This window comes from Neovison vison, chromosome 2 (genome assembly GCF_020171115.1).
Source record: "Neovison vison isolate M4711 chromosome 2, ASM_NN_V1, whole genome shotgun sequence".
NCBI classification, from domain to species: Eukaryota; Metazoa; Chordata; class Mammalia; order Carnivora; family Mustelidae; genus Neogale; species Neogale vison.
Genome location: NC_058092.1, coordinates 7,456,871 through 7,482,606, shown reverse-complemented (window position 1 = coordinate 7,482,606; position 25,736 = coordinate 7,456,871). Strand labels below are relative to the sequence as shown.

At 47.8% G+C, this 25,736-nt stretch overlaps 1 protein-coding gene across 4 annotated transcripts in view; it reads right to left on the bottom strand.

Moving 5' to 3' along the window:
- The window catches only part of KIF1B (kinesin family member 1B), a 145,957-nt gene that overhangs the window by 4,571 nt on the left and 115,650 nt on the right, over positions 1-25,736 (bottom strand). For all 4 annotated transcript variants that reach the window (XM_044237126.1, XM_044237128.1, XM_044237129.1 and 1 more), the window contains 16 exons: positions 24,295-24,413; positions 23,620-23,675; positions 21,646-21,754; positions 20,225-20,291; positions 18,684-18,768; positions 15,755-15,860; positions 9,912-10,026; positions 8,960-9,093; positions 8,150-8,211; positions 6,602-6,747; positions 5,780-6,019; positions 4,634-4,705; positions 2,906-3,027; positions 1,204-1,353; positions 647-839; positions 324-442 (listed from right to left, as the gene is read on the bottom strand). In XM_044237126.1, the coding sequence (XP_044093061.1) occupies positions 324-442; positions 647-839; positions 1,204-1,353; positions 2,906-3,027; positions 4,634-4,705; positions 5,780-6,019; positions 6,602-6,747; positions 8,150-8,211; positions 8,960-9,093; positions 9,912-10,026; positions 15,755-15,860; positions 18,684-18,768; positions 20,225-20,291; positions 21,646-21,754; positions 23,620-23,675; positions 24,295-24,413 (1,895 nt within the window). The remainder of the gene's footprint in view (positions 1-323; positions 443-646; positions 840-1,203; positions 1,354-2,905; positions 3,028-4,633; positions 4,706-5,779; positions 6,020-6,601; positions 6,748-8,149; positions 8,212-8,959; positions 9,094-9,911; positions 10,027-15,754; positions 15,861-18,683; positions 18,769-20,224; positions 20,292-21,645; positions 21,755-23,619; positions 23,676-24,294; positions 24,414-25,736) is intronic.

Sequence of the window (25,736 nt, the reverse complement as noted above, 5' to 3'; positions counted from 1 at the left end):
ACCAGCCCCTGACAGGATCACAGGCTGGACCACTGGGAGACCATGAAGGTTCTCACCACTTTCCCCTGACTCTGAAAATTAAATAAAATCTTGAAACAAAAAATCAAACAGGACATTAGCTGGACGCACATGTGACCAGCTTCCTTTAGCCCTTCAGAACAGCAGGCGCGCGTCTGTGACGAGCGGAGGCCCCGCCCCCACGTTACAAGCTTGCGCCGCCATCCCTCCTCGACCTTCCCTACGTTTGGGAAACAAGACTTCCTTCTTGATTTCCACGGACCAAAAGCCAAGGAGGAGGAGGAAACACGAGGCCGACTTCGTACCGTATCGTGCCAGCGAGGAGTGGGTTGAAGGCATACAGCCAGTCGCTCATGTCTTTGTCGCTGAGAGCCTGTAAGAGGACCCCACGGTGCTTTGTGCACACGGCAAAGATGTTGGGTGTCTGAAAGAGACGCAGGGCACGGGGCAGTTACAACAGCCGCTGACAGCGGAGCCCACCTGCCGCCTCCCGGGGCACACAGCACCTCACACTGAAGCTTCAGGGAGACCCGACACACGGGAGAGAGGCCACACCACACCACAGAGAGTTCAGAACGCAGAAGGGAGGGGTGCCGTGGCAACTAGCGGCCGCCAGAGCCGGACTGACCTTCACCATGGCCTGCTGGTCCTCGCTGTACTCCACCTGAGCCGTGGACAGGTTAATGACGCCACGCTCCACGGGGTCTTTGTCGCTGTTGTAGATGAAGACATAAGGCCGACGGACCACGACAAAATGCTTAGCCCAGTTGCTGTAAAGTGGCTCCTTGAAGTGCAGGTACCCTTTCTTAGAGACAACGGAGCTAAAAAGGACAATATGACAGTGGCTGCTTATTTACAAAAAGAAAGTGACCGTGGCCTGAGGAAGACGAAAATAGGTCTCACCGAGGCCCAGAGCCTAGGATGAACAAAACAGGCCAAAGATCTGTTTGGCCTAGAATCTTCTCTGCTAAAGTAACACAGCAAAAGAACACAAAGTGCCGCCCCCCACGCACACTGTGGTGTGGTGACGTGCCTGATGGGACACGGCGGGGCGGGAACCAGCCCTGCGCCCCAGCCCAGACTGTACTGGCACTGGACAGAACGTGCACCTCGGGTGCAAGAGCGGAGAGAAAAGTACTGGGACGGTCTTCTACACCTGGCAGCCCTGGTCAGGTGAGTACTCACCCTGGTCGGATTTCCTCAATATCTGGAACAAGATTGAGAAATTCATTTTTTCCTGCTCGGGCCAAATAGGGTGTTTCCACAGTTGGGACAATCTGAAACTGTTCAAATTCTGTGCAGGGACTAGAGGCCCGGGAATTGGCTTCTGGGGTCCTTTAAAAGAGAAAGGTTAGGGGCAAGAGGAGCGTTAGTGAGGTCCATGTACAACGAGTCTGCCCCGCTCGTGGGAGGAACAAGCCCCCTCACCAGCAGGGGCCTCGAAAACATCGGCTGCAGAGAGCTCGGCTGAGAAGACAAGCGCTATCAGAATGTTAATTCCAGCTTTAACTGCGGTCATCCTTCAGAAGTCACAAAAGCCACCGAGTCAGGCCGTCCCTCTTCCTGCTCTGAAGCCCTCCTAATGGAAGTGTCGGGGCATCCACTCCATTCCTTCCGTGTTTCTATTTTGTTCCCAGGCCACAACTAGGGCAGTGGTTCTCCAAGTGTCAGCCCTAACCAGCAGCAACGCCTTCACCTGGAAACTTGTTAGAAATCCAAATTCTCGGGCTCCAACCCAGACCTACAGGACTAGAAACGATGGACGTTTACCCATCTCTACAAGCCTCCCAGGTGACGGTGGTGTGCTCTGACATCGGAGCGCCACTGCCCTAGCGGGCTGGCAGAGAAAGCAAACAAGTGGGAAGAAGCTGGCTTCCCGGTACGACCACCGACTGAGGGCAGCCCGGGGACCGTGCCGTGAGCAGGAACGCCTGCGCCCCGCACTGAGCTATCCCAGAGCAGCTCAGCCTGGTGAATTGTAGCTCACCCATCCCCAAAATCCCATTTTTAAAAAAATACTTGACCATTTCTCAAGATGGGACGCGTCTTACAATTGACGACAGGCCACATTTTGGTTGGCGGTGCTTTTTTCTTTCTTAGTGGCGACCCATGAAATAATGTTATAGTTGATGACATCCCAAGTTAATTAAACCACCTGGTTGTGCAATTTTCTCAGCCACACTCACTGGTGGCCCTGCGGGTACAGTCTGACAGACAGCTGGACGACACCAGGTGGGTCAGGCGAGCACGCTGAACAGAGACGGGCCCAGGAGTGTGACGGTGAATCACAAACGAGTGAACACAGTGATGAACTCATTGGATCTAGACTAAATCTGTCTCTATTATTCTTACCAACATGTTTCATTGTGCCGTCAAAATATAATTTCCCAACTAGTTTTAGACTGTTTTCCCCAAGATGGGGACTTGCTGTGTCTGACAGGACTGGGGAACCACGCGGAATGGGAATGGCAGCCCAAACACACAGGAGAGGGATTCAGAAGAGGAACCAAGGGTTTCCATGCAGGAAGCTGGCGACACGTGGTGGCAGAAGGAACAGCAGCATCTCCCCGGGGCTGTGATAGCCATGTAGGGCTCCCGCGTACTTCTGAGTGCAGCCAGGGGGTGGTTCTGCCCTCAGCGGAGAACCGGAGCTAGAGGAAGGCTCATACATCTTTGGTCTTAGGCCAGCTTCATTCTGTGAAGTCTGGGTAATTGAGGCTTCTTTTCTTCTTTTTTGTATGTACGTATGTGTTTCTTGTAATATTACTGCCAATGCAGGGCTCGAACCTCGAGATCGAGAGCTGCGCCCTCCACCAACGGAGCCAGCCAGCCGCCTCTTTTATTATTATTATTATTATTATTATTTTTAGTAAACGAGGGTACTTACTTCTGCTCCAGAGAGTTGCTTCTGGCATCCACCAGAGAAGGGCAGGTGGAGGAAGGAGTGAGGGTCGCGCTGCTGAAACTGGACACGGAGGGATCCCGTCCGATAGGAGAGATATCAGACAACTGGCGGGGGGTGGGGTGGCAAACGGAAGACAGCAAGTGAGATTTAGCTGAAAACCCAAAATGCCTAGCGAGGAGCTTTGACACCCAGTGACCTCCTGTTCATATATCTGCTGCTGCAGGTCATTCAAGAAAACGACTTACAAATCCTTTATGGCCTGTCCCATTAGGAATCATTTACAAGCGGCCAGGCTGGTTTTTCATTTTGTGACTGTCCTGCATTAATGAAATGAGCCTATCTCTGTGAGCCCAGTATTTAAAACAATAGGCACTATTAGGCACTATTCCAAGAATATGGCAGAGGCCCTGTCCTCCAGGGGCTTACATTCTAACTGGAGAACAAATCAACAAATAATCTGCAAAGTGTCGGGTAGTCGTACAATGCAGTAATCTACTATTGGGTATTTGCCCAAAGAAAATGAAAACACTAATTCAAAAAAGAACATGCACACCTATGTTCACTGCGGCATTACGTACACTAGCTAAGACAGGAAAGTGACTCAAGTGTCCACTGGCAGATGAACAGATAGAGAAGACATGTCTATACACACAGTGGAATGTCATTCAGGCACAAAGATAACGTGATCTTGTCATTTGCAACAAGATGGACGGACCTAGAGGATATGACGCTACATGGAATTTGACAGAGAAAGACAAAGCCCACATGATTTTATATGTGGAACCTAAAAAACAAACAAGTAAAAAAACAAGCAAAAAAGCAAGCTTTTAAGTACAGAAACGAACTGAGGGGAGATGGTGAGGGGACGGGAAACACGAAGGGGATGAAGAGGTACAGGCTTCCGGGGACAGAGTAAGTGGGTCGCGCAGATGAAAAGGACGGCGTCGGGAATACAGCCACTGACACTGTGATAACGCCGTGCGGTGACAGATGGGGACGACACTTGTCACGTGGTGAGCCCTGGGTAAGGTACAGAACTGTTCCATCACTGTGTTGTACGCCTGGAGCCAGCTTAACACCGTGTGTCAACTGCACCAGAATAAAACGCGGCATCGGTGGCGGTAAGAGCTACAGCAAAAAATGCAGCAGGGAGAGAGGTCAGGCGGCTTCAGGGAGCTGTGCCTTTACAGAGGGTGGCTAAGGAGCGGATGTTCGAGAGAAAAATGAACAGGATAAGGGCGCCAATCATGGGAACATCTGGAAGGAGACGACCCCGAGGAAAGGAATGGCGAGGGCGCAAAGGCCTCCCCCGCGGGAAGGAAGAGGGAGCAGAAGAGGTCGCGGGGCCCAGCACTGAGGGGGCTGCAGAGGCGCTTTCAGCGCTCGCCTCTCTGCTGGAGGCAACAACATGTAATGCCACCAAAACCTCAGGACTCCTGGTGTCCTGTCACACAGTGACATACCAGTCCCTACAAGGTCTTCTCCAAGGGATTCGGGGAAAAGCCAAAATGTGCCCCATCTGATTAACACTCTGAGAGACACATCTGATAACACGGCAGAGCCTTTATCTGCGGAAGTCAGTGCTCCGACTCGGAGAGATTAAATAAAGCACGAGAGCAGGTACGTCCTTCATCCTCAGACCCGACGCTACACGCATGCGAGGCCACGTCAAAGCAGGAAACCTGGCACGGGGGAACCTGAGCGGCTCACCTTGCAGTCACTGATGCTGCTGTGCACCTGGCTGAGCTCCCGGTTGAAAGTGTGGGTGAGAAGTTGCAGGCACTAGGGGAGAGAGAGGGAGGTGTGAGTTTCAACGGTTCCATGAAGCCTTCGAGGCAAGGCAGTTGGAGGAAACAACAGACTAACATCCACAGTGGAGCTCAGGTGCGGCCCCGAAAGGTCTAGAATGAAGTAAGAATGTAATTTAGCAAGGGCAGCCTGGCGTGTGCCTAATGAAGGGAAATTAAGTGGGTTGAAAAGCCGTTCTCAAGACGACCAGAGCTGCCAGCACCACAGTCTGGAGGTGCTTAAGAACACAGCAGTGCCCCTTCCGATTCCTCCTGGTCCTAAAGGCCATGGAGACTTCTGGATGGACATTATTTTTCTAAACTGACTAGAGGACCATCCGGTTACTGAAACAACACGGCACGAAAGCCCTCTCAGCCCTCTAGCCCACTGTGGGCTGGCTGCCCAGACACTACACGCCTGGGAGTCATCCTCAGCGACCCCTCTGCCCTCTCCCACCCCATCCGGGCAACAAGGAGCGCCAACTCTACGGTCCTGGCGTCTCTTCCGTGACGACTCTTCCTCTCCGGCCCGCAGCCTCTGCCTCAGCGGAGACCCACACCATCTCTCACCCAGAGAGATCTCTGTGCCATCAACAGCTCTTTGTGCCTCAAGTCTCTGTCACCCCAAACCCACCCTCTTTCTTGCTGCCACAGCGGTCTTCCTAAAACATGAACACTAGTTCGAGATATTTCTGTATCACCCCCAGGACACTGCCCTCTAGTCCAGTCCCCAGACCCTGCGAGATCTGGTCCTGCCCCTCCCTGTGTTCCCCAGCGACTCCCTAGGGCTGAGCTGTAGCCTATGTGGTCGCTCCGGCGCAGGCTTCCGAGCTTAGCTCAGCAGCACCGGCCCGTGGAGGCCTCTCCTCTGGCTCCCCCGGACTCAGACAACACAGACCTTTATCACATGCTTGTCACCGAGTCACCTGTGAGTGAAGCAAGGGTAGAAATGGACTCTTACTTATTTCTATCTTCACAGCGAGTGCAGGCCTCGAAACAGAGGCCCTCAAAGAAAAATGAAACTGAAAAACCAGCTCCCAGGGGTCTCGCGAGAGGAAGGGACTCACACCTTGGTAGCCAGCTCCTTCTCTCGGTCCACCAGGCTTTCGATGTCTGCCGAGTCGTAGCCGCTGCTCTCGCTGGGGGTGATGGCGCTTTCAAAGGTGGTGGTGGAGATCTGAGAGGAGATGCTGGTGGAGGTACTGAGGGTCCCGCTGCTGAGGCTGGGGGACAACGAGTCACTCAGCGATCTGGGGATGCTGTCTCCAAGTCTCTCACGCAGCAGCAGGAAGTGGCGCGTTTTCTCCACCTGAGAAGATCAGCACAGCTGCCTCAGCGGACATAAACCTCGTTACGATTTTTTTGTTTTGTAAAGATTTCTTATTTATTCATTTGACAGAGTGAGAGAAGAAATACAAGCAGGGGGAGGCGGAGAGGGAGAAAAAGGCTTCCTGCCGAGCAGGGGGGCCCAACGCGGGGCTCCATCCCAGGACCCGACCCAAGATTCTTTTTTTAAAGATTTACTTATTTATTTGAGAGAGAGATGGAGGGAGGGAGAGCGCGCGCTTGCGTGAATGGAGTGGCAAGGGGGCAGAGGGCGACTGAAAGGGACAAAGAATCTTCAGCAGACTCCCCACCACTAAGCAAGGAGCCTGACACGGGGCTCGATCTCACAACCCCAGATCATGACCTGAGCCGAAACCAAGAATCAGGCGCTTAAGTGCTGAGCCACCCAGGCACCCCAAAGCTCATTAAATCTTAGTAAGGAAAATACGCCTCCATCATGATTGAAAGCCGAAAAGCCAAGATCACACAGAGAAGGTGAGTGTGTGGCTGGTATCCGGGGACTCGTGCCCAAGAGTTCACCTGAGCGTCTCCTGCCCTTGGGTACCTCGTGAAGGAGCTCCAGCTTCTCTAACTCCCACTGGTGCTCAAGAATGAGACTGTCCCCGCGGGGCCGCCAGCCTGCTAAGTTCTCTTCTCCTCGCACATATGCCACTGAGGTATCCAAGATTTTTCTTCTTCTCCTCTGCATGCCTGAGCCAAGAGAAAACAGAATTTTTTTTTTTTCCAGCGAAAACCCTGATTCCATTTTTAGCTCAAAATTATTCATGCACATGGCAAATCACGACACTTACTCACAATGCACGGGATTTTATTTACTAATAAATATTTATCCCTTTTCCCCTAAAGGAATTCTTTGAACTTCTTTTAAAACTGAGTTACATTCTTTGATGGCTATGAAGACTGTGATGCAGCTTGAGATGTCCAAGCTATCGTGTTAAGTGAAAATGTAGAAAGACTGAATAGTCTGTACCTTACGGTTCCAAATATGTAAAAATACACCCTTACGAACAAAGTAGGAAAGAACCACCTCTCCATCTCCCCCTCCCCCCCGCCGCGCCCTACATTCAGAAGCTCAGTTAGGGCTCCAGATGACGGACAGCTTCGGCACCATCATTTCCCATCAATTTTTAAAAAATGTTAGACTGTTTATACATATCAAAGATATAAATTTATGTTAGGAAACTTTCTTAAGAAGATATCTGGACACTATAATTAGCTGCTATTGGGACTAGGACTCATACTCAAGCTCTGTTTTAAATCTAAATCTTACCTGTGGGACCTGACCTTCTTCCATAAGGGTACCCCTAAAATGATTTAAACTCACCTTAATCAAATGCTCTTTAAAAACCCTGACTTTTGGGATGCCTGGGTGGCTCAGTTGGTTGGGCAGCTGCCTTCGGCTCAGGTCATGATCCCAGCATCCTGGGATCGAGTCCCACATCGGGCTCCTTGCTCAGCGGGGAGCCTGCTTCTCCCTCTGCCTCTGCCTGCCTCTCTGTTTGCCTGTGCTCGCTCTCTCTCCCTCTCTCTGACAAATAAATAAAATCTTTAAAAAAAAAAAAAAATAAAAACCCTGACTTTTGTTCATGTTCCAGTTTATAAACATAGAAATGCACAGGCCACCAAACTAGAGGAACAGCAGCAGTGCAAAGAGATATCAGAAAGGACACAGTACAGATTGAATTTAATAATCTGTCTTCCTAGAGCACAGGAAGTTCGAATTCTAGCTTGACAGCACCTATGAAACTACCTTGCCGAGGTACCTTTGGCACTAACATGGAAAGGGAAATGGTTATGAAGTCTGCCAACCCAAATTCATTCTAATATACTCAAATTTTTTTATAATACATTGCAACCTCATGACATTTTGTTCAATATAGTTTTCATTAACTGTTTAGGAGGTCTCAAACCAAACAGTGTTGTAACTCAGAAAAAGGTAACTCTCATCACCACCAAAAAAAAATGGCTTATGAAATATACCTGCTTTCTAAAAAACCTTCTATTTATCCTACGTGAGTAGGATAGATTTTGGACATAGTATACTCCAAACACAGGCAAAGATAACTATAGCTCCCCATCCACAAGGGCTTACCTGGACTGCCCGTGTCCGCCATTTTGCATAAACTGAGTTCATAAATTCCAGTGACTCGATTGCTAGCCGAATGAAAACAAAGAACTGGTTAACTTCTTACAGCACAAAAGCAGGAAAATCTCAATTCCTTCTACTTAAAACACTGCTGTCGGGACTGCAGCCCACCCTCAAATGCAATTACAGACTCTTCTTATTTCTTTTCTTATTCTAAACTTAAGAAGAATATTTTTCCTAGAAGGAGTTTGTTTTCAACCCAATCTCTTGAATTACTTCAACAGGAGGAATGAATTGAATGATGTACCCAAAGTGTGTAATACAAATATACAAATCAAAAATCAGCCTTACCACAAGAGAAGAGATGAGGGGATAATCATCTAATTTAATCAGATGAAATGGTGAGCATCGAATTCGGGGCCGTGTGCCTAGGAAGGTACTGAACCTTACTGTTTAGGCTGGGGACTGAGGCACAGGTAATCCCTGTGTTAGGCCTGACGTATTTTGATGTACCTTAAATAGGAATAAGTCTTTAACGAGAAAATCCCAGTGGTAATCGGTAAGAATTAACGACATCTGAAAGAACACTCAGTCCCTGCAAAACCGTCCTGCGAGGGTCCCAGAGTAATACGGCTTCGTCCCTTCACGCACGCGCGCAGCCGTCAGCGTTTCAGTCGACGCCAACACCTGGGAGTTACCGCACGCCCGCTATCACGCTGGAAGCCGACCCTAAACAGCAAGCCAGGGACCCCGTGGGCTCTGCGGAGTCTGCCGTGGGCGAACCAGCTGGAAGCTACACTTGTGTCAGACACTTACGAGTCTGGGGACTTCGAGTAGCCGCTGCCGAAGAGGCTGCGCAGAGAGCGCGGCGGCGAGATCTTGGCGTCGCGGGAGTAGAAGACCATGCACACGTCCTTGGTGACGACCGCCGGCTGGATGCAGTGATCCAGCTGAAAGCACAAAGGAGAGGGCTCCCCTTAAATGCAGACAGAGCACCCGTGGCAGGACTCTGTGCCTCGGAGAGCTGTCCCGGAGGTGGGGGCGGAAGATGTCAGCTCGACCAACTACTTCAACGGCAGCTCGGCAGATAGCGTGTGCCAGAGGAGGTCACAGTCCTTGCGGCTGCTTTGTTTTCCCCAAATTAAAAAAAAAAAAAACTTTCTTCTGAAATAATGGCAAATAGTTATTATTATGTGCCAAGCACTGTTCTAATGCTTTTGTGTATGACCTCTCTATCCCTTTCTGACGTAAATGCCGTCATTATTACTCCCATTTAAGAGATGGGGGAACTGAGGCACAGAGTCCCGGTCATGCTGGCAGTAAGTGGCCGCACAGGGATCTGAACAGACAGGCTGGTTCCAGGGTCTACGCTGTTAATCACTACTAGGCTCTGCCCAAAGTCATAAAAAGAAGAGGCGAAGTTTTCTTAAAATCATACCTTCTGTGAAGAAGGTGATTAGGTTACTAAAACTGAAGTTATAATAGAAGCCATATGACCTTAAGTTTATTATTTCTTTTTAGTAATCTCCACACCCAACATGGGGCTCGAACTCAGGATTCGAGCCTGTGACTCTTCTGACCGAGCCAGCCAGGCACCGCATCGTAGACTTTGTGATTACACAGAAACTAGGAGCAGAAGCGAATACAGTCAGAACAGTAGGAAACAGCTGACAAAATAATCAGTTGAATCTTTCCTCCTCACTTGTGGTAATCTGCCCATTGTTCAGGCCTAGCCATTTGTGGTGATTTAGGTTCACAATCTCCTCACCTCTAGGTACGCTGACAAAGTCATGTAGATCTTTTCCCCATAGGGCGTCACTCGGTTCAGAAGGAGAGAGTTATGGAGGGAGCTGTCCCACACAGCCTCGAAACGGTAGAAGGTCCTGTGAAAGACAAGAGGCAGTCATCCAAAGGAAGCCAAGTCACCTCGGTCCAGGTACTCAGTCAGCGACACCACTGCATCCTACACCAACAAACGCTTGCGGTGAATGGAAATCTAACGACACAGCGGAGGCTTCATCCCCAGAAAGAAAAGGCAGGCCCCCAGTCTCTCACCCCACCCACCATCCAGGAGCACTTAGCTACACTTTTCTTTTTTGGACAAGCCTGCTTCTCTGCCTATAAACATAAAATCAGATCAATCGAAGAGATTAGGACGGAAAGGACAAATGCCTGTGGACAGAAACTGAAGGAAGAAAGCCTAAGTAAGTGCCTCTATCAGTCAACAAAGAGAGCAAGAAGCAAATCCTCAGGAGCCCGGAAGCCTATCTTTTTTTTTTTTTTTTTTTTTTAAAGATTTTTATTTATTTGTTATATATAGAGAGAGATACAGAGCGCAAGCACAGGCAGACAGAGTGGCAGGCTAGAGGCAGAGGGAGAAGCAGGCTCCCTGCCAAGCAAGGAGCCTGATGTGGGACTCGATCCCAGGACGCTGGGATCGTGACCCGAGCCGAAGGCAGCCGCTTAACCAACTGAGCCACCCAGGCGTCCCCCGGAAGCCTATCTTCACACCCCAGTCCAGTTCCGCCGAGCCTTCGAAATGTCACAAACACCTGCGAGGCCTGACAGAGGAAACAGGCAGAATAATTTAAGTACAGAAAATCTGATTTTAAATAAAAGAATAGGGGCTATTCTTAGCTGAGGTTTCAGTAAAAGAATGATTTTAATACCAAAACTGGTTACTATTTGTTACCTTTCAAAAAAAATCCACATGAAAACCAATCTTACGCTTCCATAACAACCTGAAGCTTGACTTTATAAGCACCCAGAAACTGTTTTTTTTTTTTTAATATTTAATTTATTTAACAGACAGAGATCACAAGCAGGCAGAGAGAGAGGGGGAAGCAGGCTCCCCGCTGAGCAGAGAGCCCGATGTGGGGCTCGATCCCAGGATCCCGGGATCATGACCTGAGCCGAAGGCAGGGGCTTTAACCTACTGAGCCACCCAGGAGCCCCATGAAAAACTGTTTTTTAAGTTGTTCTAATATCTACCTTTTTTCCTACTGGCAAAGCCCCACAACCCTGACCGGACAGCCGTTCTGCCGGTTCCACACCTCCTCCAAAGCACTGCACTGAGTTCCAGCCCAACTCCCAGCTCCGCCCGCGGCCCCCCACCCCGGCAGGCCCCATGACAAGGGTCCGCTCGGCACAGAGCGCGTGCCGCCCCACTGGCTTGCACCCGGTTCAGAGAGAGAGAGTTTCCTCACACTCTGCTGCTTCCTTCTACATTCCTCCTTGCTCCTTCCCAAATGGTAACCTTTCTCCTGCCGTGTTTTCTAGATTTCCTGTGACTTCCCTAAATGAGATGGAGAGAGATGGGAAAGACTTCCTTCAGCACTGCACCAGGACTTTTTCTGCCCCCGAAGAAGGAAACGAATGGATGAGACAAGCAGCTCTGACAGCAGGAAGAGAAATGCTTAAAAATGAACAACCTATTTCTCACAGACTCAGCCGCCCAAATGGTCTCTACTACCTCACAAGCCAAAACCAAGAAAACAGTGAGTGATTATGCAAAACTACAGAGCAGCCAAGTCTTACACTCCTGACAGAGGACAAAGAGAAGAACAGAAGACCCAGGTGAGATCCCTCCTGGAAGGAGGGGAGTCACACTCTAATTTGTAATCCAGCAGAGGCGAAGCCGAAGGTGCGTAAGGATAAAACGGGCAGGTTTAGCGAATGGGACGAGAAAGAGGGGCTCTATCAGGCCCTCATGAAGCAGTGTGTGAAACTGTGTGCACAGCAGGGACAGCCAGGGCACAGAGGGTGCACGATAAGGCGCAGCTCTATCCTAGGTCTGCACAGGGCTACACTACTGAGAACAGTGGTCCAAGCAACAGAAGACATAAAGCATTCCGATAAACTAGAATCTTTATGTGCAAAAAAGCAAACAGAAAATACCTAGGGATATCCTTATCAAGAAAGAGCCTGCAAAAACATAGAAAAGGCTTTTGTTAGTGTAGAAGCAGAACAAAAAAGGAAAGGAAAAAAGAACAAAGCAAAAGGAAAAAAAATATATAAAAAAGACAAATTTGCTGTGAAGCAAAGTAAATCCAAGGGGACAATGAACAGAGAACTCCATGGGCACAATCTGACAGACAGCTTACAATGACGCGGGTCCCTCTCCTGAGACATTTAGTTAAGGAAAATGCTGGGCACAGAAAGGATGGTGGACGCCACCTCCATTAACACCCTCTCTACAGGTGATGCAGGACTGGAAACGGTAGGAAGCTGCTGTGGCGTGAAGGGAAACCACATCAGTTAGGTGACCCAGAAGCAGGACTGGGAAGGAAAGCGGCAGTGGCCCCTGTGGCCTGCACAGCACTAGCTGGGCCCCGGGAGAGCGCTCACAGGCAAGTGTGCTCCACGCACCCAAACTGGAGTTCTTTAAGTTCAACTTTAAACAGTAAACCTTAGGCACATAGAACAAAAGCTCTCTTAACCAAATTCCACTTAGCTGGAAGTGAAATCCACTTGGGAAGTGAATTCCCAAATTCACTTATGCTCTCCGTATTCTTAAAATATAAAGACAGATGTCCGTTAGCACTGAGCATCCTAGACCGGTGCGATCTCCCATGCCAGATGCTTTGCTTCCAAGACCTGGGTGTTGTGCTTACCACGTATCAATAGTATTTGGTTCTGAACCTGTTTATACAGTTTTAGTTAATATAATCATCTAATTTAATCAAATATTAGGCAAATTCATGAAACATGAGGGCAAAAGGAATTTTTGTTTAGTGCAAAACTAACTTTTTTTTTTTTTTTTGGAAGATTTTATTTATTAGGGTGGCACCTGGGAGGCTCAGTTGGTTAACTGGCTGCCTTCAGCTCAGGTCATGATCCCAGGGTCCTGGGATCGAGCCCCACATTGGGCTCCCTGCTCAGTGGAGAGCCTGCATCTCCCTCTCCCTCTGCCTGCCATTCTGCCTACCTGTGGTCTCTATCTCTTTGTCAAATAAATAAATAAACAGAAACTTAAAAAAAAAAAAAAGATTTTATGTATTTATTTGGCAGACAGAGAAAGACCACAAGCAGAGGGAGCAGCAGCCAGAAGGAGAGGGAGAAGCAGGCTCCCCGGTGAGCAGAGAGTCTGAGATGGGACTCAATCCCAGAACCCTGGGATCATGACCTAAGCTGAAGGCAGCCACTTAACCGAGTGAGCCACCCAGGTGTCCCTAAGTTGAATTATTTTATTTTATTTTTTGAGAGAGTGTGTGAGACAGTGCGAGCGAGCAGGGCAAGGGCCAGAGAGAGAGAATCCCAAGCAGGCTCCATGGTCAGCACGGAGTCAGATGCAGGGATTGAGCTCATGACCCTGAGCTTATGACCTGATACAAAATCAAGAGTCAGATGCCCAACCCATTGAGCTACCTAGGCGCTTCCCAAGTTGAATGTTTGTTTTTTAAAAGATTTTATTTATTTGACAGACAGAGATCACAAGTAGGCAGAGAGGCAGGCAGAGAGAGAGGAGGAAGCAGGCTCCCTACCAAGCAGAGAACCCGATGTGGTGCTTGATCCCAGGGACCCTGAGATCATGACCTGAGCTGAAAGCAGAGACTTAACCCACTGAGCCACCCAAGTGGCTCAAGGTTGAATGTTTGTAAAAGACTTTGACCCCAAGGTTGGATGTTTGTAAAAGACTTGATAATTCTGAGTTAAAAAACAACTGGTAAGTGTTTGGATGTGATCAATGTAAAAAAAGGGGGGGGGATAAAATTTTAATGATCAATGTTAAAAAGTTTAAAGGATTTTGCATTTAGATTCTTTATAGGTTTCTAGTTTTTTGTTGTTTTTTTTTTTTTTAAAGATTTCATTTATTTATTTCACAGACAGAGATCACAAGTAGGCAGAGAGGCAGGAAGAGACAGAGGAGGAAGCAGGCTCCCCGCTGAGCAGAGAGCTGATGTGGGGCTTGATCCCAGGACCCCGGGATCATGACCTGAGTCGAAGACAGAGGCTTTAACCCACTAAGCCACCCAGGTGCCTGTAGGTTTCTAGTTCTTGTTCCACGAAATTAAAAAATCAGATGATGAATTATGGGCTTGGTTTGGCAAGAAAGACAATCAGAAGTTCAGTCAATGAGCCTACAATTTAAGGAAAGGTCTTGGCCCTGCAGTAAGACATTTACAAATTAATGTATGTTTATATAGCTTAAATTTAAAATGTTTTAAGTGTGTATTTTTTTTATTAAAAATACTTGACTTTGGCCGAGTTCTCCGATTAACTCTAAACTACTGTGAAAGAAGCTGCTTCTAACGAAAGCCAAATTAATCTACAGCATCTGACCTGTGGCTGGGTATGAATCAAAGAACTTTTGAAGTTTCCTCTAACGTAGGCAACCAGCATTTCAATCAAACATCATTGTTCTGTGCATTTTGCTCAATATTCTAGGGAAATTTCAGATCTATTTCTTATAGTTGCAAAGAAAACACTGTGCATATTAGCTGAATATCTGCTATCAACGTCCAGTTGGAGAGAATATCATGTGCGGTTACTGCTGACTTCAGAGAAACGGATCACTCAGGATTCTGCCCAGGGCTGGCCAGAGCATGCTTCCTGATCTCTGCACCCCTGCCACTCAGGTGCACCCTCATATTCCTTCTCTCTCTCTCTCTCTCTCTCGCTCTCGCTCTCGCTCTCGCTCTCTCTCAGTGCCTTCAGCTCCTCCTACAGGCAAAAAACAGACACTTGCTTTTTTTCTTCCTTTCTATGCAAAACCGCCACAAGGAAACAATGAAAATAAATTAATCCCGGCCCAAACTTTTAAGTCTGTTTCTGCTTTTTGTCTCCTTTTTCCAACACAGATGTGAGGACATTTTTCCAGAACAGACAGAGGTATAAGAAGTCTTCCTGAAATGCGAAGGCCAGCCCTGCTTCCCAGCCCTTGCCACATAAAGGAGTGGGGTCTGTGCACAGTGACATCACTCCTTCCCCGGGGAGGGAGGGGGCCCAGTAGATTTATCTCCAGTCTGATATGGGAAAGCAGATTGGCTGTGTACTTTATGCACTGTCTGTCCTCATTTGATTATAAAATGGAATTTTAAGAGAAACTAATTTAAAATTTAAAATAAAATTCATTATTTATAGCAGACAACCGTGTTCAGTAGAGTTTATATATGTTAGTTTGTCACCATTCTGAGTAAATGAAAATGAAAAGCAAACACAGATTCCTGGACCCTCTGTGGGCAGCAGCCAAGGCTAGACACGAGAGGGTCCGCTATGCCAGGAGGCCGTTTCCATGACACTCAGGACCAACAGACCTTCCTCCACAGCAACCCCTTCACAGGAAAGCAGTCTCGGCAACAATTCATCTGTACTTTTAAAGCCCTGGGTAGCGGCTGCTCTTTCTTTTGCCGCTCTTGTCTCTCGGACTGTGTTACATCTACGCAAACTCCACCACACAGGACAGAACATTCATTCGATCTGGTAACTGATCCACACACCCCGACCTCTGTTAGCTTTTGGAGAGCAGCGTGGCAGGGAGGAAAGGGATGTCTGACGTGAGAAAGGACTTTGTTTCTGCACCTGAACAGGAGTCCCCGGTGAACAAGGAATCCCAATGGGGGAGCCATCAACCCCTACTGGGGGGCGCCTCGGGCTGCGCAGAGGCTGTACCTGCTGGAGTTGTGGGAGGACTTCAGGTACTTGGCAGAGATAATATTTAGAGAGAGGATGGCGTCCACCGCAGCCTCATCCACCTCAGCCTTATTCCTGATCCGGCCTACGAGGAAGAATAAAGAAACTAGGGACACTTGCAAACACAACAGAAATTCATTTAGCCAAAGAGAGACTTTGAAATCCAGGGACCTTCAGGCGCTGCAAGTGACGGCGCCGAGTGCGCTCCCACAATTTCCCGTGTCGCACTCCGCTGACTTCCCGCGTTTAGTCCACTGTGAAACCTGACTGGTCCTCTATTCGAAAAGTTTCTCAGATTCACCTCAACTTTCATTTCCACCACCCCCTGCTGGCGAAGGTCATCCCCTTGCTGTCTGGAACGCTGCGGCGGCCGTTTCACTGGGCTCCGGGCTGCTCACCTCTCCCCCTCTCCGATCCACCCGACGCCCACTTTCAACTTCTTCAGCCAGCGCCTTCGTTACACCACTTTCTTGTTCAAAATCCTACAACCGTCTTCAAATGAAGACTGGGGGAACCCCAGAGGGTGCAGGGCCTAGAGGTCAAGAGCGTCGTCTGTGGAGCTGGACTGCCTGGGGTCAAAACTCAGCTTCAGTACTTTCTGGCTGTGAGGCTTAGGCATCCTGCTCAACCTCTCTGAGCCTCATCTTTGAGGCGGCATTAACAATTCTGTCCTCACAAGATTGTTACGACTATGTTATATGTTTGTTACATTATACTAAATAAACTAGCATTTTTAAAGCATTCAGAAAAGTACCTGTTACAGAGTAAATTACGTTCTCATTAAAAAAACAAAACAAAACAGGGCTTGAAAACCACTGCCCTAGAGGAAGAGAATATAATCCCCTTTCTAGAGGTTCTTAACCTGGCCCACAGATAACTCAAAGAGTCTATGTATAGAATTCAGGAGGTCCTTGTGCTTCAATGGGAAAAAGAAGTATAACTTTATTTTCACAAACCTCTGAATGAAATTTGGCATTTCCTTCAATTCTGAAAGGAGGGGACAATTCACAGGAAAATCAGCAGGAGCTGTGACTCTGTCCACAGCAGAAATCATAGAAGTTTTCCTATAATACTAAGATAAAATATCCTGACATTCATCACACTCTGAATGATAAAAATCAGATCACTGCTTCTTTAATGCACTTAATGCATTAATATAAAGGACATTTTATGTTATAAATCTGTTTAGTATTTGAGCAGTTTCAGTCCCATTAGTTCCCTTGGTAATCCTATGTACAGCTGACCCTTGAACATGGGCGTGAACTACAAGGGTCCACTTATATACACAGATTTATTTCCTCAAGTATAGTCAGCACTGTGAATGTATTTTCTCTTCCTTCCTTTTTTTTTAGAGAGAGCACACACGCACAAGTTGAGGGGAGCAGAGGGAGAGGGAGAGAGAATCTTAAGCAGGCTCCAATCCCAGCACAGAGACCGACATGGGGCTCCATCTCACCACCCTGAGATCATGACCTGAGCCCAAATCAAGAGTCAGACGCTTAACCGACTGAGCCACCCATCCAGGCGCCCCCTTATACTCTTCCTAATAATATTTTCCTTTATCTAACTTACTTAAAGAATATAGTATATAGGGCGCCTGGGTAGCTCAGTGGTTAAGCATTTGCCTTAGGCTCAGGTCATGATCCCAGGGTCCTGGGGTTGAGCCCCGTGTTAGGCTCCCTGCTTGGCGGGGAGCCTGCTTCTCCCTCTCCCACTGCTTATGTTCCCTTTCTCCCTGTCAAATAAATAAAATCTTAAAAAAAAAAAAAAAGAATACAGTATATAATACATGTAACATACAAAGTATGTGTCAATTGACTAAGTTATTGGGAAGGTTCTGGTCAACAGTGGGCTGTTAGCAGTTACGTTCTGGGAGTCAAAAGTTACGAGTGAATATTCGACTGTGTTACTAACCCTCATGTGGTTCAAAGGTCAGCTGTACTTTATTTTTTACATTTAAAAACACAATTCTGAGGCTTCGTACTGCCAAAGGGGTTCAGGACAATAAAGATTCAGAACCCTGCCTTGGGACTCTAAAGCTTATAAGGTTTAGTCAATTTTTTCTTTTCATCATGCGATCCTGGCCATGGGTTTTCTAGCCATCTGCATGCTGGAGGCGTTCCTGACCCTCTTACTCAAGATGCTTTCTGTGTATGGAAAACAAAACAGATGAAAACGCTCTCATTTCTCCTGCATCTACTCAGACCCACCTGGATCCTTTTTGTTGTTAATTCTCAGCACAGATCTTTCTCACCTGCCCTCATTCTGGGACTTAATCATCAAAGTGCTTTATTTATTCATTATTTTTTGAAAGTATACATATTTATTTAAGTACTCTCTACACTCAGGTGAGGCCTGAATTCACGATGTTGAGATGAAGGATTGCACACTCCACCAACTGAGCCAGCCGGGCTCCCCCAACTGTGAGATATATATATATATATATATATATGATTTTATTTATTTATTCGACAGAGAGAGATCACAAGAAGGCGGAGAGAGAGGAGAAAGCAGGCTCCCCGCCGAGCAGAGACCGATGCAGGGCTCGATCCCAGGACCCTGAGACCATGACCCGAGCCGAAGGCAGAGGCTCAACCCACTGAGCCACCCAGGCGCCCCCCCTCAACTGTTTTAAACATACATATGTTGTCTCCCCAACTAAACTCCCAACGAGCAGAAACTTCTGCCCTCTCTGAGCCTCTAACCCAGAGCCATTCCCACAATAGCTGAGTAAAACAATGGTTGGTTGAATGCCTTATCCCTCACCATGGGGGCTGAGAAACAAGAGTAGCTTCAAACTCAAGGCCACATGTCCTCCACACTCTGTGTTCTCCAGTACCCTTACCCCACATTCCCCGTGTTCCTTGAAAAAGCCTGGCTCCAACCTCAGCCGATGAAACGTACTCACCTACCACCAGCTCACGAACATCCTTCCAATGGAGTTCGCTCCCTTTCTCGTGGATGATGGTCACTGTGATCCTTCGCTGGATGCCCTAGGTAACAGAGCCAGGTTGCAATTTAGCTGGGACAATCTATGATTTCCTCCTGTGTTCTTTTCCGAATTGTAGGTCTAGGGGTGGGCAGGGGGAGAGGTCTGGAGAGAGGGGAGGAATGCTGTCCCCACCGTTACTCTAAACAAAGGAATATAGGTCAGGGGCTGAGGAAGAACCAGGTTCTGACATGGCTTTAAGAACAGATGACCAGATCATATGACCCAGAATATGAGACCCTCAGCAACTATGCCCACCTGGGTCAGAAGATTTTTTTTTTTTTTTTAAAGATTTTTAAGTAATCTCTATACAAAACGTGGGGTTTGGATTCACAATCCTGAGACCCAGAATCACAAGCCCCACAGATGGAGCCAGCCAGGTGTCCCAGTCAAGAACTGTTGAGCGCTGACCGAATCTACTTTTTTTTTTTTTTTTTTAAAGATTTTATTTATTTATTTGACAGAGAGAGATCACAAGCAGGCAGAGAGATAGGCAGAGAGAGAGAGGAGGAAGCAGGCTCCCCGCCGAGCAGAGAGCCCGATGTGGGACTCGATCCCAGGACCCTGAGATCATGACCTGAGCCGAAGGCAGCGGCTTAACCCACTGAGCCACCCAGGCGCCCCACCGAATCTACTTTTGATTTATCAAAGAAGGACCTACATTTCATGACCAGATTTTTAGTCCACTGCACCGTCCATCTTCTATCCCCATTAAAACTTTTTTTTAAGTTTTTTTTTTTTTAAGATTTTATTTATTTATTTGACACAGAGAGAGAGTGCACACAAGCAGAAGGAACGGGAGAGGGAGAAGGGAGACTGGTGTGCTCCACCCACGCTGAAGGCGGAGGCTTAACTAACTGAGCCTCCCAGGTGCCCTCCTTTAAGAATTCTTAACTGGAAGGGGCACCTGAGTGGCTCAAGTTGTGAAACGTCTGCTTTTGGCTTGGGTCATGATTTCTGGGATCGAGCCCTGCATCAGGCTCTCTGCTCAGCGGGAAGCCTGCTTCTCCCTCTCCCATTCTCCCTGCTTGTGTTCCCTCTCTTGCTGTGTCTCTGTCAGATAAATAAATAAAATCTTTAAAAATAAAGCAAAACAAAACTTTTAATCGTAAAAGCACCGTTTCCAAATATGAAAACTGTATACAAGAAAATAAAATTATATTTAAAAAAATGACATGGGAGCTGCACAAATAACAGTAATTGAATAAAACAAGATATTTTTCAAAATAGGTCTTCTAAAATATATTTATATATTTAAGCAAGGGTGTAATATAAGCCAAGGTCTGAGGAAGAAACATTAAAAAACCAACAAAAAAAAGGAAAGAGGAAAAAAAAGCAGCAGCAAGGGGACAAGGTTTCTCCAATCCCCATATCCACTAGAATGGAGAGGACAAGCAGAGAAACAGAAAGAGCTCGGGGTCCACCCTCCCTCAGGGCCTCTCTGGCTCCCTTGTTAGTACCTGATGAAGCAGAAACGTCCCCTGGCAGGGCAAGCCCGCTGTGTGGTCGACCACAGCCGGGATGTACCTGTAAAACAGAACCGTACAAGAAAGCAGCTAGACGGGATGCCGGGGCTGAGGGTCAGCTCACCCGCAAGTCCCTCCCTGTCGCTACAGCCCCTGTGGTCTCTGTCTCCCCTGTCTTCCTCACCATCTGGGCACTTCACCACACAGTCGTTTGCATTTAATGAACCCTGTCACTTATCCACGCCATAGCACCCTCACGAGACTGAAGAGCTCCCAGCACAGTAACGTCCTTCGGCTCCGCCCCGCCAGCTCGCCCAACGGCCAGTCCATAAACAAACGTAGGACTGCACCAGGGAGTGTCAGCAGGGAAGGAAGGGAGTGTTTCAGATTTTAGGCAGTTTTTAAGAATAAGAAAGCGACGAACTCAGTGGACCCTCTTACGGCAAGTATGTCTCCCTCATAATGCAAGTTATAATCACATTACAGATCTGTCTATGGAAAGCACAATTTCTTAAAGCAACGCCACTACTTACAGCTAAATACAGAAGTGATACAGCCATCCTCTCTCACAAGCAGGAACTCAAAAAATGTTCCACGGAGATGATCATGGTGGCGGTACTAAGCATTATCCTCAATACAACATTTATTCCCACCCTTTACATGAACTGATACAGCCCCTTGCCTCTGTTGCGGAATGGGGATCTATTTTATGTGTTTTTCCAAGAGCATTTTAGAGACAACTATGAGTAACATGTTATCACATTCACCGCTCACTCTAACACAGCTCACACAGAGGAAGGAAGCTGATGTTGATTTTTGTGATCTAGGTCAGCAGTCCTCAGCTGGAGGTGATGTGGAATGTCTGAAGACACTTGTGGCTGTCACACTGGAGGGGCGGTGGTACCAGCATCTCGTGGGTAGAGGCCAGGGATGTGGTTCAAGATCCCACAGTGCACAGGACAGCTCAGGACAAAGGGTTATCCAGCTCAAAACAGTGCCGAGGTTGAGAAACCCTGGTCTAAAGAAACATTCTGCCCCCAGTCCTCTCACTGAGATTATTAAGGTTAAAGTCCTGACTATATTCTGTGCAATATGTTTCTGACTCCCTTTGCTTTGCTGCTAACAGAATCCGCTCTGTAAGTTTTCTTTCCTCATACAAAGAGCCAGTCTCCATGTTCCTGCTGTTGCTAATAAGAAGGCAAATTATTACTCTGGACAGTCACTTCTTTGACCAACATCTAATTCAAAAAATAATACCAACACCACCAAAAATTCAATTCAAAACTGAAATTCGAAAGTGACAATGAGTGTTTAACCTGAATATGAAGAGACTCCAAATTACATTTTCTAACTTTGAAAAACCTAGGCTTGATAAACCTATAAACTTTGCTAAAAGTTTATAAAGTTGGACTTACTCTCCTGTAGGCTCCAGTTCGCTGATCTCAAACCAAACCAGAAGATCATACTTGCTCATGCTCTGGCCAAGGCTGGTTTTGCTCATGGTGTTTAACTTGGTGGCTGGAACTTGTAAAAGTTTTTAGAAAAATGTCAAAATACGGTCCAAGTCTACTTAGTAAAAGCATAAGTTCTTTAAGGACACACTCGGGAAAGGTAACAAGAGTCACGGTGAGATTTAAATGTAGATTAAATGAGATTTAATCTGTAGACCCAGATAAACATCACCATCAATGACATTAGTGCCTCTAAATTGAGAGAACTGGGAAAATGGAGAGTTGGTATCTCTCTCCCTCTCAGCAAACAGTATCTGTTCATAAGAACACAGGTTTTGTGCAGAGTGAAAGTGCTCACGAAACCATTCAAAACCCTTCCTTAGACTCTCCTCTTCTGTGGCGGGCAGAGCAGGAAGCGGTGTGGAACACGCAGCGCGGGCGAGCCTCGCACCTCACAGAGTCTCCTCAAAGCTGCCGCGCAGGAGGGAAGACCCGTGCTCCAGCCCAGGAGTTTCCCAAACCTGCCTGCACGTGGGCTCTTAAAGCAAAGCCCAGGCAATTACATGACACGCTGTCTATGGGCAGGACTCCGTCCTCTGAGAGGACCGAAATCCCTCCAGGTGATTCCAGGGCGCACGTTCTCTGCTCAGAACCTGGGAGCACCGACGGGGGCGTCCAGTGACTTGGGACCGACTACTATTCAGCCACTAACTACTAGGCGACTTCGGCTGAATCTCTGGGAGTAAGTCTCCTCATCTACACGAAGCAGATTAGGGTATTAGCCGGCAGTCTTGAAGAGGTATCGTGAGGACCCACTGACACAGGGTATCTAAAGGGGCCTTAGGACTCATACAGCCCTAGTCAAATGTCAGCCCATGTGCATGATTCACTCCGGCTGAATTCCACCTGAGCTGGAGCTGCTTGCCAAGAAAAAATCAGTGTCACTGACTCTGGCGGTCATCTGAGGGCCAAAAAGCAGAATCAGAAGCATTAAAAAAACAAAAACAAAAAAACGGTCTACTAGGAAAAATCTTTAAAACTGAAGAAACATTGCAAAGAACCCAAGTGAACAAACACAAGGGGACTCCGCCCCACCCCTGCAAGTGAGGGGAAAGCGGCCCAATCAGAGAAGGTGCGTCCTCACATCTCTCCAAGGGAAGCGTATTCTTGGCAACGTGCTAGACCCTAGGCCCGGTTCAGGCAGCAAACAGCGATGTGTGTTTCCTACACAGAGAGCCAGGCTTTAGGATAAGCCCCCGAGCGTGGTTCTACATCTACGGCAGAGCTAGGTCAGCTACTAACCATGTCGTTTGGGTGCTCTCTCACTCTGGCAGCCTGGAACTGGCAGAGAGAGAAAAGACGGCCCTGGGTCCGCCCCAGCCTGGAAGGTGGCAACAGCGGAGGAAGCAAGCGCGTTGGCGTGCTCAGAAAACGCGTCCAACACATGCACATTCACATAGTCAGCTATGAGAAACCGAACGAGTTCAATCTTTCTCTCATGGTCTGAAGGCAGGATGGAGGGCAGCAGCACAGAGCAGAGAACAAGTACAGGGTGGGGGGGTGGTGGCAAGGGGGCAATGAGGAAAAAAGGATGAAAATAAAGAAAAAGGAAAACAAGATGAGTGAACATGCAGAATACATTTGAGATGCAAAGAAGTGCCCAGTCACCCAACAGTCAGGAGGAGTTACATATAAAGCAGAGAGATTTAGGAAGAGGGAGCTTATCAAAGTCCGCAGGAAGACCACCAGAAAGTTGGCAGGGAAGGAGCCCTACCGTTTCTTACTTATTCAAATCAGGAACCTAGAATTCCAGTTCCTGCTGGACACAGGAACATGTAAAGGCACACAGGAGAGCAGCGGGCATGTAAAACTTATTTCTGTCTGAAAAGCGACCCGAGTAAGAGCCGTAAGCGCCGTGTCCCCCAGAGAAGGTCTCACCTGGCTTGGAGAGTGGCATGGGTGGAGGGAAGAAGCGGCGAGACGGCTGGGGTGGGCTGCAAAGGAAGGAAACAAAGTTCAAGGCTGAGAAAGGGTCTCATGTGGACATTAACGGCATGTTCGAATCCCCTCCAGAAACAGATCATTTGCACTTTCCGTTGAAGCAGAGTATCAGGCACCAGACATAATCCCCGCAGTGAAACTGAGAACCAGATATTTTAATAAAAGTCCCCTTGTGGGTCCCAGCTAATTGGTGAAATATGAGAACTTCCCTGTCAACACTGACAGTCTGCGATCACCCAAAAGGCCCCACCGTTGCTCTCACCACCTGTGAAGTCTCCACTACAGCTCACGCTTCCTAACGCTCTGGGTGGTGAGGAACCCTGACACACAATCCTCGCGTCACGCCACCTCGCTTTCCATCCTGTTCAAAGTCTCTTCCCAGCACAGAGATGGTCCTGCAGGGCAGCCGGCGAGGGTCGGTGTGCTTCACCTATCATTACTGATTCGGTGGCTTAGAAAAAAGGTGCTGATGTTTCTACAGAGGAAACATCGGGTAACACGGAAAACTGTTCTTCAATGATCTTAATCCCTTCAAAGATTTCTCCCTTCCCAGCGAGCGGCAGGAGGAGTAACAGTAAGAGCCACAAGAATCGTTGCTTATCTGGTTCAAACCTGCTCAGTTCCTGTCCTTGCAGATGAAGCGGGTGCTGCTGTAAGTGCCCGAAGACTTCAAACACTACCGGCTTGGTCTTGATATACTCCACAAACGATTCGGTGACCTCCACCGCGATCTAGTAAGGAATAAAGCCAAGCTAGATTAGGGAAAGATCTGCTGTAACACACACACAGAAAGTGAGCACTTCAGAGCTGCCGGGATGTGCTGGGTATTCGGCTCCGCAGGCCTCCCGTACCACGACAGGGGCTCCTCCCTGGTTCTCATCACCGAGCTCCAGGCCTTCAAGACCCTCCGCCATCTGACACACCTGCTGCCCTTCACACACGTGCTGTTTTGGCTCAAACTCACCTGCTGTTCCTCCTGCCTGAGCTTCACTCCCTGGGATGCCTGAGGACTTACCCAGGCTACCTGCCTGGAAGGCCTGCCCCTGTCTCGGTGCCTTTAAGTCATTCCTACATTCAAGGCCCAGATTTAACAGTAACAACAGTGAACAAAACATGACTGTTGACCAGGCACCAGGTACAATGCCGAGTCTAACTTGCCTTTTCTTATTTCTCCACGTCCTTCAGGGAGTTCCCCACCTTTCTCCTCCCAACATAACTTTAAAGTATCTTCCCACTAACGGAAATGACCCTGCCTTCTTTCTACTCCCTTTGCATTTAAGGAATACTTTTCTATGATCGCGTGCTACTGCTGTTTAAATATTCATTTGATTTCCCCTAAGCTCTTTGGGGCATTAATCCTCTGTGATTCATCCTTACTCCCCAGCCGTGTCAGGCACAGCCCATGTGCACACTAGCCCAATGAATATTTATCAGATATGCGCATGCTTATATTCATGCAATTAAACCTAAAAAAGAAAACAGTGTGTTTTGTGTTTGCTGTTCCATTTTCAGTGTTGTCCTTCCTGCTCCTACCACTAGCAAGAGAAGGAGAGCGTGTCACGTCATAGCGAAGACCCTGAACACCAGGGCCACACTGCTCAGCTTCAGCCCTGTCTCCGCCTCTTCCTAGCTCGGTCCCCCTTGTGTGTGACCTTAACTGTTCTGTGCCTGTCATCTCAGCAGTCATATGGGGCTTATGAGGGTCTACAGTATAAAGGTAAAGATACATAAATGAAGACACAAAAAAGGCCTTTGGAACAATAACTGAGATGAAATAAGAGCTCAGAGAACGTCAGCTATTGTGATGAGGCTGCAGACTTTAGTCGAGTGTGGGCGACCCTTCCTGGAAGAGACGGAGTGGCTGCGGTCTGACTCTACAAACGACAGCTCTAAGGGCACTAATGGATTCATCATATGATCGGCTGCAAGGAAAAGAGACTGAATCTTAATTTATCTACAAAAGATAAGTTAATTTTTCCTACATCTGAGCAATCTAAGTGTCTTATAGTTTAAATGACAATACGTTAACTTAAACAAAACTCGTATTAAATCTA